A 16,936-nucleotide genomic window follows, 5' to 3' on the forward strand; every position below is an offset into this window, starting at 1 on the left:
TAGCCTCCCATTCCAGCTTTCTACTCTCGAATTCCCTGGTGGCCAACCCACGAACCTTCGGTATACGATGTGCCATACTCAGACCTCAGCAGCCTGTAGCGAAAACACTGATTAGGCCAGGGGTAGGCAACCTTAGAGAGACGGAGATCTACTTGAACAATAATGATGAAGTCAAAGATCACTGGGCACAGTGTGCTTTTGTTAGGGCTGGTTAACAACAGAATGTTATGCCAGAAAGGCATGTTCCATGTGTGTTTCCTGCATAGTGTTTAAAACGCACTGCCTTTGTGATCTACTGTGGGCGACGATACATGGTTAACCCCAAAATAGAGCCCAAACGCAGTGGACACAAAAAAAAGTATTACAAGTGCAGGGACCGGGAGTGCGCTACGCACAGAACGCAGGGACCGGGAGTGCGCTACGCACAGAACGCAGGGACCGGGAGAGGGCTACGCACAGAACGCAGGGACCGGGAGAGGGCTACGCACAGAACGCAGGGACCGGGAGAGGGCTACGCACAGAACGCAGGGACCGGGAGAGGGCTACGCACAGAACGCAGGGACCGGGAGAGGGCTACGCACAGAACGCAGGGACCGGGAGAGGGCTACGCACAGAACGCAGGGACCGGGAGAGGGCTACGCACAGAACGCAGGGACCGGGAGAGGGCTACGCACAGAACGCAGGGATCGGGAGAGGGCTACGCACAGAACGCAGGGACCGGGAGAGCGCTACGCACAGAACGCAGGGATCGGGAGAGCGCTACGCACAGAACGCAGGGATCGGGAGAGCGCTACGCACAGAACGCATGGATCGGGAGAGCGCTACGCACAGAACGCAGGGATCGGGAGAGCGCTACGCACAGAACGCAGGGATCGGGAGAGCGCTACGCACAGAACGCAGGGACCGGGAGAGCGCTACGCACAGAACGCAGGGACCCGGAGAGCGCTACGCACAGAACGCAGGGACCCGGAGAGCGCTACGCACAGAACGCAGGGACCCGGAGAGCGCTACGCACAGAACGCAGGGACCCGGAGAGCGCTACGCACAGAACGCAGGGACCCGGAGAGCGCTACGCACAGAACGCAGGGACCGGGAGAGCGCTACGCACAGAACGCAGGGACCGGGAGAGCGCTACGCACAGAACGCAGGGACCGGGAGAGCGCTACGCACAGAACGCAGGGACCGGGAGAGCGCTACGCACAGAATGCAGGGACCGGGAGAGCGCTACGCACAGAATGCAGGGACCGGGAGAGCGCTACGCACAGAATGCAGGGATAGGGGTGGCCCATCACATCACCCCCCTCCCCATAGCATCCTACCTGTGCACACAGGAGACCAAGGAGCAGCACTGTTCTGTACAGGGGGCAGGAGCTGGTTAAATTACTCTAAATATTAACAAGCTGGTGATTGGTTACTTAGGGCCTAACAACCAACACCTGTGGGTCAACTTGAAAAGTTAACTTGGCCAGCTCCTCCCCTGCCCTCTGTCCTGGGCTGTGCTGGCTCTCACCCTCCGCTATTCACAGGCTGGGGGGAGGGAGATAGAATAACCAAAAGGCACGGCGGAGGAGGCTGAGGGTGGAAAGAGAAGTACTGGCAGTAGTGGGGGCGGCGGCACAGACCCATTCCGGGTCTATCTGTCATCTACCCGTTGTGGACAGGTAGCCCACGATCGATGGGTTGCCGACCCCTGGATTAGGGTAATAGGCCTATTGCAGTCACCCCCAGCCAATAATGTAGCATGTCCACACTCTGATCCTCATCTCCTTTATTAGGTCTGCAGTTTTTGACCGCTCCTCTCAAGCATTACATATATTGAACATTATGTGTGGCCCTTTGGTAATGCCAGGGGCCACATTTGAGGCTCCCTTTTAGCTCATGAGTTGACAACCGCTTCTCTATGGTAAACCCATCGCAGGAGCTCAGGAACGGGGTGAGATGTGATGCCAAGGGAACAACTTGGACGGCTTCAATGCTTTTGCTGTGAGAAATAAAGTGAGCAGAGTGCCAGCAGCTACAGAGAACAAACAAAGGCTTGTTTTGATAAAGTCATCCCACTTTGTACTTTTTTGCATTCCAAGTCAGACAGCATACTTTGCTTGTTATCCTATGCTTCTGAGTGTAATGAAAGTGGAGATCTCGAGGGTAAGAGCGCACCCTTCTCCCCTATTCCCGACAACACTCTACTAAGGAGGCAGACCTTTTGATTGACAGCACTGGTCTAACTCTGCTTTCCTGAGACAATTGCAGCCACATGTATGAACACAAGCATGCTCACACCAGTGCTCTGTCTCTGCTACTGTTTAGACATATCTGGTCTGTACATATGCATTATTGAGGGACATACACAAGAAGTTATTTTTATTCAACCCAGCGGGCTGAATGAAGAAAAACTGACAGTTCACTGTACTAACACAAAAGGTGTTAGTGCGGCAATCTCCCATGATGTGCTATTGTATTCTGACACACTGATCAGCGCTGATCGGATGCTAGTTTTGCAGAACTTCCCTGTTCAACAGAGACCTGAACACATGGAGTGAAAGTTAGCCGTCCTTGTCAAACCAACAGTTTTCAGCCTGTGTACCCAGCTTAAGAGAGGCTGGGCTAGCAGAAAGAGCTCACTATACCTGGGGGCAATGGAAACTTTGAAAGGCAGTGTACAAAAACATCCATCATGAATGGTCAGGGATCCTTGGTTCTGAATATGAATCTGTATAGTTTTGCATTGAACCTGGACGCCAGAAGATCCACATCCTGTGTTCCCAACTCTCTGTAGAGTTCTTCACCTAGAAGTGTTTTGAAGAGCCCACTCCCCTGGAGTCAGTAGCTAGATAGCTGAGAAAATTGGCCTGACAATTTTCCATGCTAGGCAAGACAGGACAGGGACATGAAGTTCCTCATAAGACAGGATTACTCCTGAGTGGCCCAACTTTTGGTGCCTCCCTGATGATTTATGTACATCACTGCTATGACATTGTCCAATTGAACCCTTACAGGGAGACCACCCAGCTTCTCCAACCAATTCCAGGATATTGAGGGGCAACAACCTCCCCTGTGGTGACCAAGTCTCCTGGACCGAGAAATTGTCCAGAACTCCACCTTAGCCCACAGGCTGGTTTCTGACATTAGGACCCTCCAAAGACAGAGGGAGGGACAATTTTCCCATCACCAGCATTTGCAAAGAGATCCACCACTTCAGAGAGTCTTGTTCTGGGGTGTAACTGCATTGGGAAGTCCAATTACAGTGCCCCCCATCCCATGTCAGCAAGACATTCAGTTGGAGAGACCTGAAATGAAGCTGGGCAAAAGGGACTACCTTGAAGAAAGATGCCAGCTTTTCCAGAACCCTTATGCAAAGCCTAATAGAGGATTTTGCCAGAGTTTGAAGCAACTCCCCCTGAGATCTCAGAGCAAGGCATTTGTCCTAGGGTAGGATCACTCTCATGTCCAGCATCAGATCTAAAGACTCTGGTTTGGGACTAAAGCAGCATTTTTGTATGTTCAGCACCTTTCAATTTAAATTGAACCCCATATATGGAGCAGACTGAATATACGGAGTACGAATAAGCATCAAGACAGATGCTATTACCTCAATGAATACTTTGGGAGTAATGAACAGGCTGAACTAGAGAGCCACAAACAAAGTGGCAGTCTTCCACCACAAACTGTAGGAACCTTTAGTGAAGTAGGAAAATTGAAGTGCGTAGATAGGCATCCTAGATATCCACCAATGGCAGAAAATGTCCTTGTTGGAGCCAGGCTATCGCTGACTGCACCAAAATCTTGGAAAACTAGCTAAAGTAGTTATATCTGTGTAAAGACTACACAGATTTGACCATTACTTAAGAAACTAGCAAAAAAATGATGCTATGTCTAACTGAGAGGGATCTTTTTTGCCAGTGTCCAATTACATGAAGGTGGCAGCATAACCCTATCATATTGGACATGGAGATACCCTGTTGTCCTGGGATGTAGGATAAAGAAATATTCTTTTTTTTATCCCACAAAATGATTGTGGTTTGCAGAGAAAAATGATTATATTTAATTTGTAAAGTGTTATGAGAGTAAAGCTTATTTACTGCTTAAGAACTTTCAATGTCCATAGCCACAGGAAATTTTTATGTATAGGAAAATGATAATTTTACATCAGCTTTATTTAAAATATATTACATAACCTGAAACATTTTCATATATAAAAACATTGTGTTTGTTCGCACCTGGTGATCCCGCTAGTAACAAACTTCCTGCCCTAGAGTGACCATGTTCACCCATTGTACTGTATCTATGGAGGAGCAGTGTTGTCACCCTATGAAAGCAAATGTACTAGGACTACAGACTACACTACACTCCTCCCCATTGACTCCTCTCCATAACACATGATGGATGTATTCTGTTTACAGAGTTGAACTGGGTAAATGCCACTACATAGTGTATGGGACCTTGTAAGCACTCTGGATTTCTGGCAGAATCAGGTACTTTTTTTGCACTTCTAGAATATAATAAAATGTTATATTCAAAATAGTATACTTAAAGTAAACCTGTCATGAGAGGTACAGGATCTGCCACTGTTGACCTTCTAAAAATGCTTGCTGCTTGGTTGTGTCTGGCATCAATACTTTTTGTGCCACTGATTTGGAACATACATACAGTAACTGACTATCACAATTCCTTATCTTGATACAAGAATGCAGGAAGAAAAATGTAACCCAATGCATTATAGGAGAGCTATTGTCACCGCATACACTTTCAATTTCTAACATCAGCACTGTAATATATTGGGTTGCACCGATAGCAATTTTTTAAGACCGAGTACAAGTATCGATACTATCCCCCCACCCCAAGTACTCGCTGATACCGATTACTGATACTTTTTTAAATGTCAAGTGACAATTTTCAAAAGCACAATACAGACCAACGATATCTTCTTTATAATTATGCAGAACTGTAACTGCCAGTGGCACTGATGAGGAGGCCCTAATATGCAGCAGCGCTGATGAGCAATGATAGGTGGCAAAGACTGATGGGCACTGATTTGCAGCACTAATGACTGGCACTGATATGCAGGACTAATAGATGGCACTGACTGATGGGCACTGATGGCTGGAACCAATATGTGGCACTGACTGGTGGCACTGTTTGGTAGGTAGTGGCACTGATAATAATGCAGCACTAAAATAAAATCGATAAGAGTGAGCTGTACACTGCAACGCCCATCTTGATACACCCTGCACTTGGCCTCAGTAAGCCTAGTCAGAATGCAGCAGCGGACATATTGTTACACCCATTCTGCATTCTGACTAGGCTTACTGAGGCCAAGTGCAGGGTGTATCAAGATGGGCGTTGCAGTGTACAGCTCACTCTTATCGATTTTATTTTAGTGCTGCATATGGGCTATTGTTACACCCAGCCCATATAGTATATGGGCTGGGTGTAACAAGATGTCCGCTGCCGCCCTGTGACTGCAGGGTACTGAGGCCGAGTGCAGGGTGTACCAAGATGGGCATTGCAGTGTACATCCTCTGTCGGAAACTCGGGCCGTCACTTCTGTTAATGATTCTGATGGCCCGGGTTTTACCAATGTTGATGGATGGCTGCGACCCACACCCCTGCACCATAAGCTTACCTTCCTCCACTGCAGCCTGCAAGGACTCTCACTGTGTCAGGACCCACGCTCCACCTTCTCCCACCCACTCTGCCTGCCCACTGACTTCTGGTATGCAGGTATTGGGTGAAGCATGAGGAGCATTTGCCCGAGTACAAGTATTCGGGCAAATACTCGGAATCGGCACCGCTACCAATATTAGTATCGGTGCAACCCTAACCAATACAAAACAATTATTACTGACAATCCAGTATAAATTTACTTGAAAAGTTGTCCTCTATGTTGTAAGTTCTGCCTGTCTACTGATCATCTCTTTCCACAACTTCTTGGATTGCCTGCATGCTTTGCAGCCTCTCCTCTGCTGTTTATTTTGAATTTCTAAGGACTACATATCCCATGGTACCATGTATCTGCATACCCAGTGATTAGGGACAGATGATTGGTCCTGGAAGCAATCTGTCTATGTCCAGGGCAAATCATCTGTTCTTAACCGCAGGTACAGAAACAGTGCGAACAGCAGGGGGGTCCAATAAGATTGTCATTGCTTTGTACTGGTTTCCTGACCACAGCAGTTTGCAACCAACTGTGAGTCAAGCTGCAGGAATCTGCTAATGGCCCTAGCAGCAAGCATGAATGAGGCCTATGACTAATCTCCAAGGTAACAGCATTCAGTTGTGCTGAATATATTCAGCTAATTATTACAGTTTCCACTCAAGTGGATTCCCTTGCTATCTCCCCTGTGCTCCCATGGTTTGTTAGCATCTGTCTGATGGCTGGATCACATCCAAACAGCCGCCTACCCTCCAGTGTGTAATTACCACCTTTAAAGCGGGAGTCCGCGTTTTTTTTTTTAAAGCCAGCAGCTACAAATACTGCAGCTGCTGACTTTTAAAATAGTGACATTTACCTGTCCAGTGCGCCCGCGATGTCGGCACCCGAAGCCGATCTCTCGATCGTCTCTCGGGTGCTGCCGCCGCCATCTTGGGTATGGGAATCAGGAAGTGGAGCCTTTCGGCTTCATTTCCCGGTTCCCTACTGCGCATGCGCGAGTCGTGCTGCGCAATAAGGATGGACGCGCTGCCTCTGGGATCTGTGTGTTTCCCAGCAGGCAGCGGGGGACTTTCGGAAAGGGGTGTAATCTACGCCCCTTTCCGCAGAGAGCTATCCCGGAAGTGGGTGCAGATACCTGTACTGTACAGGTACCTGCACCCCCCTCCCCCCTGAAAGGTGCCAATTGTGGCGCCGGAGGGGGGGAGGATTCCAATGAGCGGAAGGTCCACTTTAGGGTGGACCTCCGCTTTAAGACCTGTGCTGAAAGACGTGTTAGCATCAGATGTTGGCATTACCATACAAGTCTATAGGAATGCAAAACCTGCTTGAAGAAGGTCAAATGCTGGGCAGAAAGAAAGTCACCTGCAGGTCCAATGGACCTATCAATGAATTCTGAAAGATCTTAGAAATGTCTCAAACTAATGTCTAAGGCCCCTTTCACATGGGGTGGAACCCATCCAAGTGGAACCGCCTGCTGATCCCCACAGAGCAGGCGGATGACAGGTCCTTGTCTGCTCCACTTTGCAGAGTGGACACAGCCCACTGTTCTCTATAGGGCGGTCGGATGGAAATTCACAGCATGTCGGTTTCAATCGGATTATCATCAGATCTGATGCGCCCAACGGAAGCGAATCTCCATACGTCCATTTTTATTGGACCAGATTGGATGATGGCGGGTGACAATGGGTGGTCGAGACTGTCTGAAAATTGGACAGGCAGACCCGATCGGTACACTGGTGTGAAAAGGGCCTAAGTGATGCCAAAGACCAATAACATGAGCCTGTTAAAACATTCAACAGGAATGATCTAATACGCTTTAGAAGAAAAACTTGGTTACATCGACATGTAAACGAATTATTCTTAAACTAGTCAATGCAAAGATAAGACGATTACGTAACATACCTGAGAGTTGATAGCATACTTGAGGTAAGACAATATCAGAGGGTTGGGTGCTGGTCCAATCATGGCCTGGTCCAAAAGTGCTTCTGCAAAAGAACAACATTTAAATAAGAAATGACAGAACCTTGAAAATGTTCTACCATTGAGCAGGAATGTCCAACAGTTTATAAAATGTAATTTTTTTGAATCATACTTACCTCAGTGGATGAAGCATCGATACGATGCTGCACCTGTCCCCTGGTGCCTCTACACTGAGAACCGAGCGATCGAACACTGCCAATCGATGGGTTTTCAGAAGTTCCCAAGCAGAAAGCTGTTGGCTGTTAGTCACAGCTTTCTGTTCAGCCTCCTCCTCCGCTCATTGGAGCGATGGGATATGGAGGGGGCAGCCGCTCAGGCTCCCAGTCCAAGCACCTGGTGGATCCAGACTTTATTGTCAGGATAACACGGTGCCTGGACTGACTTCTGTGAGGTCAGCAGAGAGCGGACTTCAGCCCACTCTATGCTGAAAATGGGTCACAGGAGTTCAACACGAACTACGTGCCTGCGATCCATAGGAGATGTTTGGCTGGACTTCTTTAATGCACAGTGGCTAAATGGTTAGCAATTCCGCCTAGCAGCACTAGGGTCATCAGTTCAAATACCAACCATGGCACTACCTGCACAGCGTTTGCATATTCTCCCTGTGCCTGCGTGGGTTTCTCCGGGTACTCCGATTTCCACACTCCAAAAGACATGCTGGTAGTCTAATTGGCCCTAGTATGTATGAATGTGGGATAGGCATCTTAGATTGTAAGCTCCTTGAGGGCAGGGACTAATGTGAATATATACTATACTGTAAAGTGCTGTGTAAATTGACAGTGCTACAGTATATAAGTACGTGTAATAAATAAATAATGCAAATTTCTCAGATTGTTTACTGAGGAGTGCAGTTGACCTCCGAGACATCTTTGTTATAAGAGGATGTCCATTATAAAACTGCTTTACCTATATAATATGCCTCCCTATTAGGGACTTAGTCTGTTTTTAGGAATTAGCACAGTGATCTCCAAACTGAAGCTCTTTGCTTTTATCTGGCCCTTGGGGCATTATTTCATTGACTAACACCAATAATGGGGCACTATTCCAACCAATGACATCAACAATGGTGCCCAATAACAACAAATGATGGGCCACAATTCCTCTCCCTGACACCGAAGGTGGGGTATTGTTTGCTCTGATGCGACATTTTCTACTCCTGATGGCCACAGTCCAGCCCCCCCTAAAGCCTGAAGGACAGTACACTGGCTCTTCGCGTGGACAGTTTGGAGACCCCTGCTCTAACAGAAAGAAAAAGCTCAAGGCCTTTCCTTGGGCTATAAATCACCACTGTATTATAAATGCAGTTTAACAAGAAAGAGGGAGCATGTGGGCTATAACGGTACAGGTAAAATACGTAGACAAAAATATATATGCAACAAATTTAGAAAAAATGACAAAAATGTATTTGTACACAAACATTGATATCTAAAATTACAGATGGTATAGTATTTCAAGTAGTTTCGCTGTAAACAGCTTCGTCAGGAAATACAGTAGATACATCTGAAAAGATATAAATATTACATAAGACAAAAACTATTTTTTATATTTAGAAAACAATATAGATGGGGAAACAAAGGTAACAAAATGTTTACCGCAGTGGGCTGCTTACCCCCAATCCAGTGCCATCAGGGCCCAAGGGCCAGCCGGCAGAACCTCCCACGACGGCTGGGGGAGGCGAAAGGGTCCATCTCTTGATAATGACCTGGTCTTTTTCCACAATTTCTTGTCCATTTAGCATACTCTATTTATTCCACCCAGACACCAGCCTTCTGTTCTTTGTGCGTTTGTCTCCCCCATTCGCCACGGGAGGCTCTGCAGGCTGGCCCTTGGGCCCTGATGGAGCTGGATTGGGGGTAAGCAGCCCACTGCGGTAAATATTTTGTTACCTTTGTTTCCCCATCTATATTCTAAATATGAAAAATTGTTTGTCTCATGTAATATTTATATTGTTTCAGATGTAGCTACTTTATTTTCTGACGAAGCTGTTTACAGCGAAACTAGTTGAAATACTATATCATCTGTAATTTGAAATACCAATGTTGTTTGTGTACGAATACATTTTTGTCATGTTTGTTGCATATATATTTATTTGTTTGTCTACATTTTACCTGTACCGTGATAGTCCACATGCTCCCTCTTTATTGTTGGTTTCTGGTTGGGGACCAGACTCACAAATTGCTATTCCATTTAACGTGGATGGTGGTACATTAGGTATAATAAATTTTGTTTACTTAAATTTTTTGTTGTGAGGCCACACAATTATCTAATAAACACAGCTTACACAGATCAGAGCTCAAAGCCGAGTCCACTTAGTCAGCAAGCACAAGCTGCAACAGTGATGGTCAACTTAAATATAATACAGGGCCACACAATAGCAGTGGTTCTTGTGCTTAGAAATGCATTATTTGAGTTAGGTGATAATGCACCACAATGTGTGAAAATTTTAGTCCTGCTGCATTTTTTTTCAATCTATGCTGAAGAGAAAATTGGAGTGATCATTGGTGTCAGTAATCACAATAATTACCCCTCGTGCACGGTTAGTGAAATTTAATACCCCCCCTACTGGTGGTCAATGCAATTGCAGCGAAATTTAACTACACCTACAGTACAGTTTATTTCAGTGATGAGTGCTGCAATGCAAAAAGTATTTTAGCACACGGCACCCCGCTGTCACTCTGTAAAGGGGTGCCTAATAACTGGTGCCCCAGGTCATGCTGGCTGCACACAGAGGGCTGATGGGCTGCTCGCTGGGAGCCACTGAACCAGAACTTCAATTGTGTAGACATTTGTTTTGCAGTCAAAGCCTTATTGAAGTTCATGTCAGATGCCAATAACCAAAGGGTAAGTGCATTAACTGCATGCCATGTAAACACTGGCAGGTGAGCCAAGAGAGCAAGATTCTCTGACTTGTCTACATTTGATGTGTGTAATTTATTGCTTAAAGCATAACTTGTGACAGATATAAAAGGCACATGTAATTCAGCTTTATATTAGTCTCAGTAAGTCAGTTTTTCAAAAGAACAAGATCTCCTTTAAATGCAGTAGTTTAGAGGGTTGAGACAAACCATTTACAACTGACGGATGCTTACAATTATCAGTTTTTATGTATTCATGTAAAACCTTTATTCCAAAAGAAAAAAAAAATAGGATTTGTATAACAGCTTACCTGTAAAATCCTTTTCTTTGAAGTACATCAGAGGACACACAGCCATAGTAGTTACTATGTGGGTTATAGGCCACCTTCAGGTGATGGACACTGGCACGCCCTAAAGACAAAAAGTGCACTCCCTATATAACCCCTCCCAGTACTGGGAGTACCTCAGTTTTGTAGCAAAGCAATACACATGTATACCAAAGAAGGGAGGGACCTCTTTGTCCCATGATGTACTTCAAAGAAAAGGATTTTACAGGTAAGCTGTTATCATACATCATGGGACACAGAGCCATAGTAGTTACTGTGTGGAATGTCCCATAGCATTGCCAAAAGAAAGGAGGGAGACACAACAAAAGTAGGGCACCAAGAGACAAGAGGACTTATACTGCAGTAGATTGCGCCCAAAGGCGATATCCTCATGACCTTTTACATCTACTTGATAGAATCTGGTAAATGTATGGACTTGAAGACCAAGTTGCAGCATTGCAGATCTGAGCCATGGAGGCCTGGTGATGCACTGCCCAAGAAGCACTAACAACCCTGGTGGAGTGTGCTTTAACCACTTGAGATCCGCGCTATAGCCAAATGACGGCTACAGCGCGGATCTCCTTTGCCGGGACTACGTCTATTGCCAGTGCCCACCTGCCCCCTGCAGTGCCAAATGTTTAAAAAGTGCCCCCCGTCAGTGCCACCCAGCAGTGCCCACAATCTGCCTCAAAGGTGCTGCACCCCAGTTCCACTTATCCGTGCCCATCAGTGTCATCTACCAGTGCCCAGCAGAGCCACCCATCAGTGCCCAGCAGTGCCACCTATCAGAGCCACCTATCAGTGCCACCTATCAGTGCCCATCAGTCCCATCTATCAGTGGTACCTATCAGTGCCCATCCGTGCCACCCATACGTGCCCATCTTTGCCCATCAGTGCCGCCTTATCTGTGCCTATTAGTGCCGCCTTAACTATGCCTATCAGTGCCCACCAGTGCAGCCTATCAGTGCCCACCAATGCAGCCCATCAGTGCCCACCAGTGCAGCCTATCAGTGCCGCCTAATCAGCGCACTTCAATGAAGGAGAAAAATGACCCGTTTGCAAAATTTTATAACAAACTATTAAACATGAATTTTTTTTTTCATCTTTTTTTGTTTGTTTAGCAAAAAATAAAACTCCGAGCTGTAACTAAATACCACCAAAAGAAAGCTCTATTTGTGGGAAAAAAATGATAAAAATTTCATTTGGGTACGGTGTTGTATGCCCGCGCAATTGTCATTCAAAGTGCATCAGCGCTGAAAGCTCAAAATTGGTCTAGGACTGAGGGGGGTTTAAGTGCCTAGTAAGCAAGTGGTTAAAGAGGAAGTAAACCCTGATGAGTTTACTTCCTCTTTCATTCCCTGCAAAGGCAAAGCATAATGGACTACTATGCATCGCATAGTAGCCCATTATGTGTCACTTACCTGACACAGGAGCCAGCGATGTCACCGCTGTCCCCTGTAGTCCGGCGCATCGATCTTCTAGGTGGGGCCTCGCTGCTCTGCCGCTGTCATTCGGCGAAGCCGCAATGACGTCACTCCCGCGCATGCGCACAGGAGCCGACACGCGCGGCATCTTCATCACTGACGGTGCCGCGCTCAGTGCGCCTGCGCGCCGTAGACAACGGTGCCTGTCTTTCACCAAATATCTCCTAAACCGTGTAGGTTTAGGACATTTCTTGGACCTACAGGTAAGCCTTAATCTAGGCTTACCTGTAGGTCAAAGTGTGTTGTAAGGGTTTACAACCACTTTAATATGAAGAGGAATTTTCCTCTTTAAACCATAAGCTTGACACTTGACGAATCCATTTAGAAACAGTAGATCTCGATGCTGCCTGTCCTCTTTTAGGACTGCCTAGCAACACAAAAAAAAAAAAAAAAAATCGGTTTTACGAATCTGAGCGGTCACTGTCAAATAGACCTTGACCGCTCTCACCACATCAAGAGAATGTAGTAACCTCTCTTCCACAGAACGAAGTTCTGGAAAAAGAACAATATCCTGGTTTAAATGAAAACCTGATACTACCTTCTGTACTAATTTAGGATGAGGCTGCAATAAAACCTTATCCTTATGAATAATCAAATATGGCTCTTTACAAGAAAGAACAGCCAACTCTGATACTCTTCTTGTAGAAGATAGGGCAACCAAGCAAATTATTTTCCTCGTCAAGAGGACTAAGGGAATATCTTGTATTAGCTAAAAAGACTGTTTTTGTAATGCTGACAGGACTAAATTTAAGTCCCAAGGGCTCAGGTGGGGCCTAACTGGAGGATTAATCCGTGTTGCCCCCTGAATAAAGCTACGAACCAGAGAGTGTGAAGCAAGTGGTGGTTGAAAAAACACTGATAGGGCTGACACCTGGCCTTTGATAGTATTCAGGGTGAGCTTCATTTCTAATCCCATCTGTAGGAATTCAAGGATCCTACCTATGACATATTTCCTGGGGTGCCAACCCCTGGATTCACACCAGGAGACATATGCCTTCCAGACTATAATATATGACTCTGGAGGCCGGCTTCCTAGCATTAACCAAAGTAGAAACTACTGAAGCTGACAGCCCAGTCTTTCAGAATGTGGGTCTTAATATCCAAACCATTCAATTTAGTGTTTGTAAGGATGGATGGAATACCAGACCTTGCGAGAGAAGGTCTTGGCCACAGAGGTAGGGTCCAAGGGTCCCCTACCACCATCTTTATGATCTCAGGCAAACCAAGATCTCCTGGGCCACAAGAATCACCTCCTTCCCTTCTTGCTTGATCCTGCAAAGAAGGCGCGGAAGCAGAACAGAACAGGAGGGAATGCATAGATTAGTGAAAACTGATCCCATGGAAAAACCAAGGCATCTGTTCTATATGCCAACGGATCCCTTGTCCTTGACACAAAGTTGTCAATCTTGTTGTTGAACCTGCACGCAAACAGATCCACGTCTGGAACTCCCCATCTTTAACGTATTGACAGAAAGATGTCGGGGTGAAGGGACCATTCTCCCAGGAACAATTGTTGGCGACTCAAGTAGTCTGCCTGCCAACTCTCTATTCATGGAATGAAAATTGCCGATAGGCAAGGAATGTTTTCTGCCCAAGATAGAATATGATTCACCTCTTTCTGGGCTGCAAGACTTCTCATGCCCCCTTGGTGATTGATCTAGGCCACTGCTGTGGCATTGTCAGATTGTATCCAGACAGGACAATTCCGTAGTCTGAGCGTCCAGGCGTACTGCCTGAATCTTTAGAATATTGATGGGCAAGGTGCTCTCTGATTTGGACCATTTTCTTTGGACAGACGCTTCTTCCAGGACTGCTTCCCAGCCCAGAAGGCTGGCATCGGTTGTTACCACCTTCCAGGTGACTGGTAGAAAAGATTTTTCCTTTTTGAAGATTCCTGGATATCAACAACGAATTGAGGCTCTGACGCACTTCGGGGGGTAGACGCATTGGGAAGTCCAGAGCGTGGACCTTGGATCTCGTTCCAAGTTGACAGAATACGGTTTTGCAGCAGTCTTGAATGAAACTGCACATAAGGAACGGCCTCGAAAGAAGCCACCATCTTTCCCAATAACTTCATGCAAAGTCGAATAGAAGGACTCTTCTTTGTTTTGACCAACTAAACCAGTTCCTTTATAGAACCGATCCTTTCCTGGGGCAAAAACACCTTCTTCTGAACTGTATCTATGATCAGCCCCAAGTACTGCAATCTCCTTGATGGTTTTAAAGAGGATTTCTCTAGGTTGAGAATCAAACCTAGGTATTCTAGGTAGCTGACTGCAGCAACAAACTTTGGTTTAAGAGTTTTACCGACTGATCTATCAAGAGTAGATCATCTAAGTAGGCTAGTATCGTTATACCTTGAGCCCTTAACCTAGCTAAAGGAGGAGCCAGGACCTTTGGAAACACTTGAGGTGCAGTAGCTAGACTGAAAGGCAGAGCTACAAACTGAAAATTACGATTTTCTACCTCGAAGCGTAGAAATTTCTGGTGAGCGGGGAAAATGGGCATCCTTGATGTCGATTTATGCCAGAAATTCTCCCCCTTGTAGGATGGAGACTACTGATTGGATTGCTCCATGTGAAAGGAACGGATATTCAAAAACTGGTTTAGATCTTTGAGATCTAAAATGGGTCTGACATCCCCGTTTGGTTTTGGAACCGTGAAAAGGTTTGAATTAACCCTAATCCTTGCTCTTCCAAGGGGACCACCAATATCACTCTTTGAGATAAGAGATGGTCCAAAGCTAGAAAGAGAGACTTTTTTTTCACTGGATCTCTGGGAATGTTTGATCTGAGAAAACGAGACGGGAATTCTCTGAACTCTAGTTTGTAACCTGGAGAAATTGAGGAAGCAGCCTATCTGTCTTGACATTGTTCCTGCCAGACCCTTGAAAAGTGTAGAAGCCTTCCCCCACTCGAGTGAGCGGAGGCACCCCTTCAAAAGGAGGCTTTAGTATTTTGTTTTGTGGGTTTCCTCCCCCAGGTCCTCTCCAAATAACCGTTCAACATGAAATGGGAAACTAGCCAACAGCTTTTTGCATGGCGCTTCGCCTGCACAATTTTTCAACCATAGGAATCTATGCACATGTACCAGCTCTAGAATGAGCTGTGAGGCATGGAGAATAGAATCTTTCATAGCGTCTCCTGTAAAACACAGGGCTTCTGCTATACCAGCCAAATCCTGGGCCTGCTGATCAGGAATAACATTGAGTACCTCTATAAACTGGTCCTTTAAGGACTGAGATACTCCGATCTCTGCCAGCACAGGCTGAATGACAACCTGCGAGCGAAATATCATTTTTAAAAAGGAATTCCAACTTATCTGTTGGATCCTTTAGCATATGAGCATCTTTACTCGTGACCAACACCTTAGACATTGGGGAAAAAAAAAACGGAGGTACTCCAAGTAGTGAGAGGGGTTATATAGGGAATGCACTTTTTGTCTTAGGGCGTGCCAGTGTCCATCACCCGAAGGTGGTCTATAACCCACATAGTATCTACTATGGCCCGTCATGTATGATAAGAAAAAGCTATTGCTGTAACTACAGTGCGAGTTGAAAGTTTGTAGTTGTAACTAAATCCAACACTCCCCTTCCCCCAGATTAACAATGTTAATGTCCAAATGTGCACCCTGTGCTCATTCATCCAGAGTGGGGGTATGTCACTGACCAGATCACTAGGTGAAAAAAAAAGCCTAAAGAAAACGAATGCAGCCACCACAGCTAATGATTGGAAAGCTGTAATATATTGATACATTTTTGATTTTGGGTTTAATACCACTTTATTAATCACTCAGGGACTTGGAAGCTCCTAGGGCATTCTGAGATATTTGCGTCACTCTAAAGTGGAACATCTTGCCCGACCCCTAAAGCTCAACTTCAGCCACTGGCCAGAAACATTTTGTTCATTTTTTAATACAACATGTAAGTGTAAAAACCTTTATTGGGGTTTTATATTGCTATGTAGGAATCCATTTGTAGAGGTATCCCCTCATCTCCTGTGCCTGTGACACCAGGACGAGAAATAAGGGAACATAAAATCACCAGGACATGAAGATACCAACAATAAAAATCCAACAGAATTTCTCAATTTAACCCATTCTTCTTAAAGCTGAACTCAGATATAAAAGACACACATTAAAGTGGTTCTAAAAGGTCCAAGGTTTTTTTTACCTTCATGCATTCGATGCATAAAAGGTAAAAAACCTTGTGTGCAGCCCCCCCAATACTTACCTGAGCCCCATCTCAATCCAGCGATGTGCGTGAGAGCAGTGTCTCTCTCGGGTTTCATCCCTCTCATAGGCTGAGATAGCAGCTGGAGCATTGACTCCCGCTACTGTCAATCACAGCCTGTGAGCCAATGAGGAGAGTGCAAGTGCAGGGCCAAGCTGTACAGTCGTGCTGGGAGTGTAAAAGTGAGAAGAAGCACAAGGAAGCCTATCAACTCGTGTGCTGGCAAGAAGAATGCTCACAGGAGTAGGCAGGGAGAAGAGCTCCCCACTGTGCTGCTTCTCCTTTCGCTGTCCCCATCATAGGCTGTGGTGGGTCCAGGACAACCTGGGCTCAGAGGAAACTGGTTGAAAAACGCTGGCCCTCAGATACCTAGTGGCAGAAAAAAAACAGTGCTTCAGGGGAAATTT

The 16,936-nt window shown here is 45.9% G+C and overlaps 1 protein-coding gene across 1 annotated transcript in view; it reads right to left on the bottom strand.

Annotated features, from left to right (window-relative positions):
• The window catches only part of MED24 (mediator complex subunit 24), a 122,932-nt gene that overhangs the window by 95,563 nt on the left and 10,433 nt on the right, over positions 1-16,936 (bottom strand). The window contains exon 3 of the mRNA XM_077459823.1: positions 7,556-7,638. Within this exon, the coding sequence (XP_077315949.1) occupies positions 7,556-7,638 (83 nt within the window). The remainder of the gene's footprint in view (positions 1-7,555; positions 7,639-16,936) is intronic.

The sequence above is a fragment of the Lithobates pipiens genome, unplaced genomic scaffold (genome assembly GCF_037356315.1).
Source record: "Lithobates pipiens isolate NorthernLeopardFrog02 unplaced genomic scaffold, aLitPip1_a1.2 Scaffold_28, whole genome shotgun sequence".
NCBI classification, from domain to species: Eukaryota; Metazoa; Chordata; class Amphibia; order Anura; family Ranidae; genus Lithobates; species Lithobates pipiens.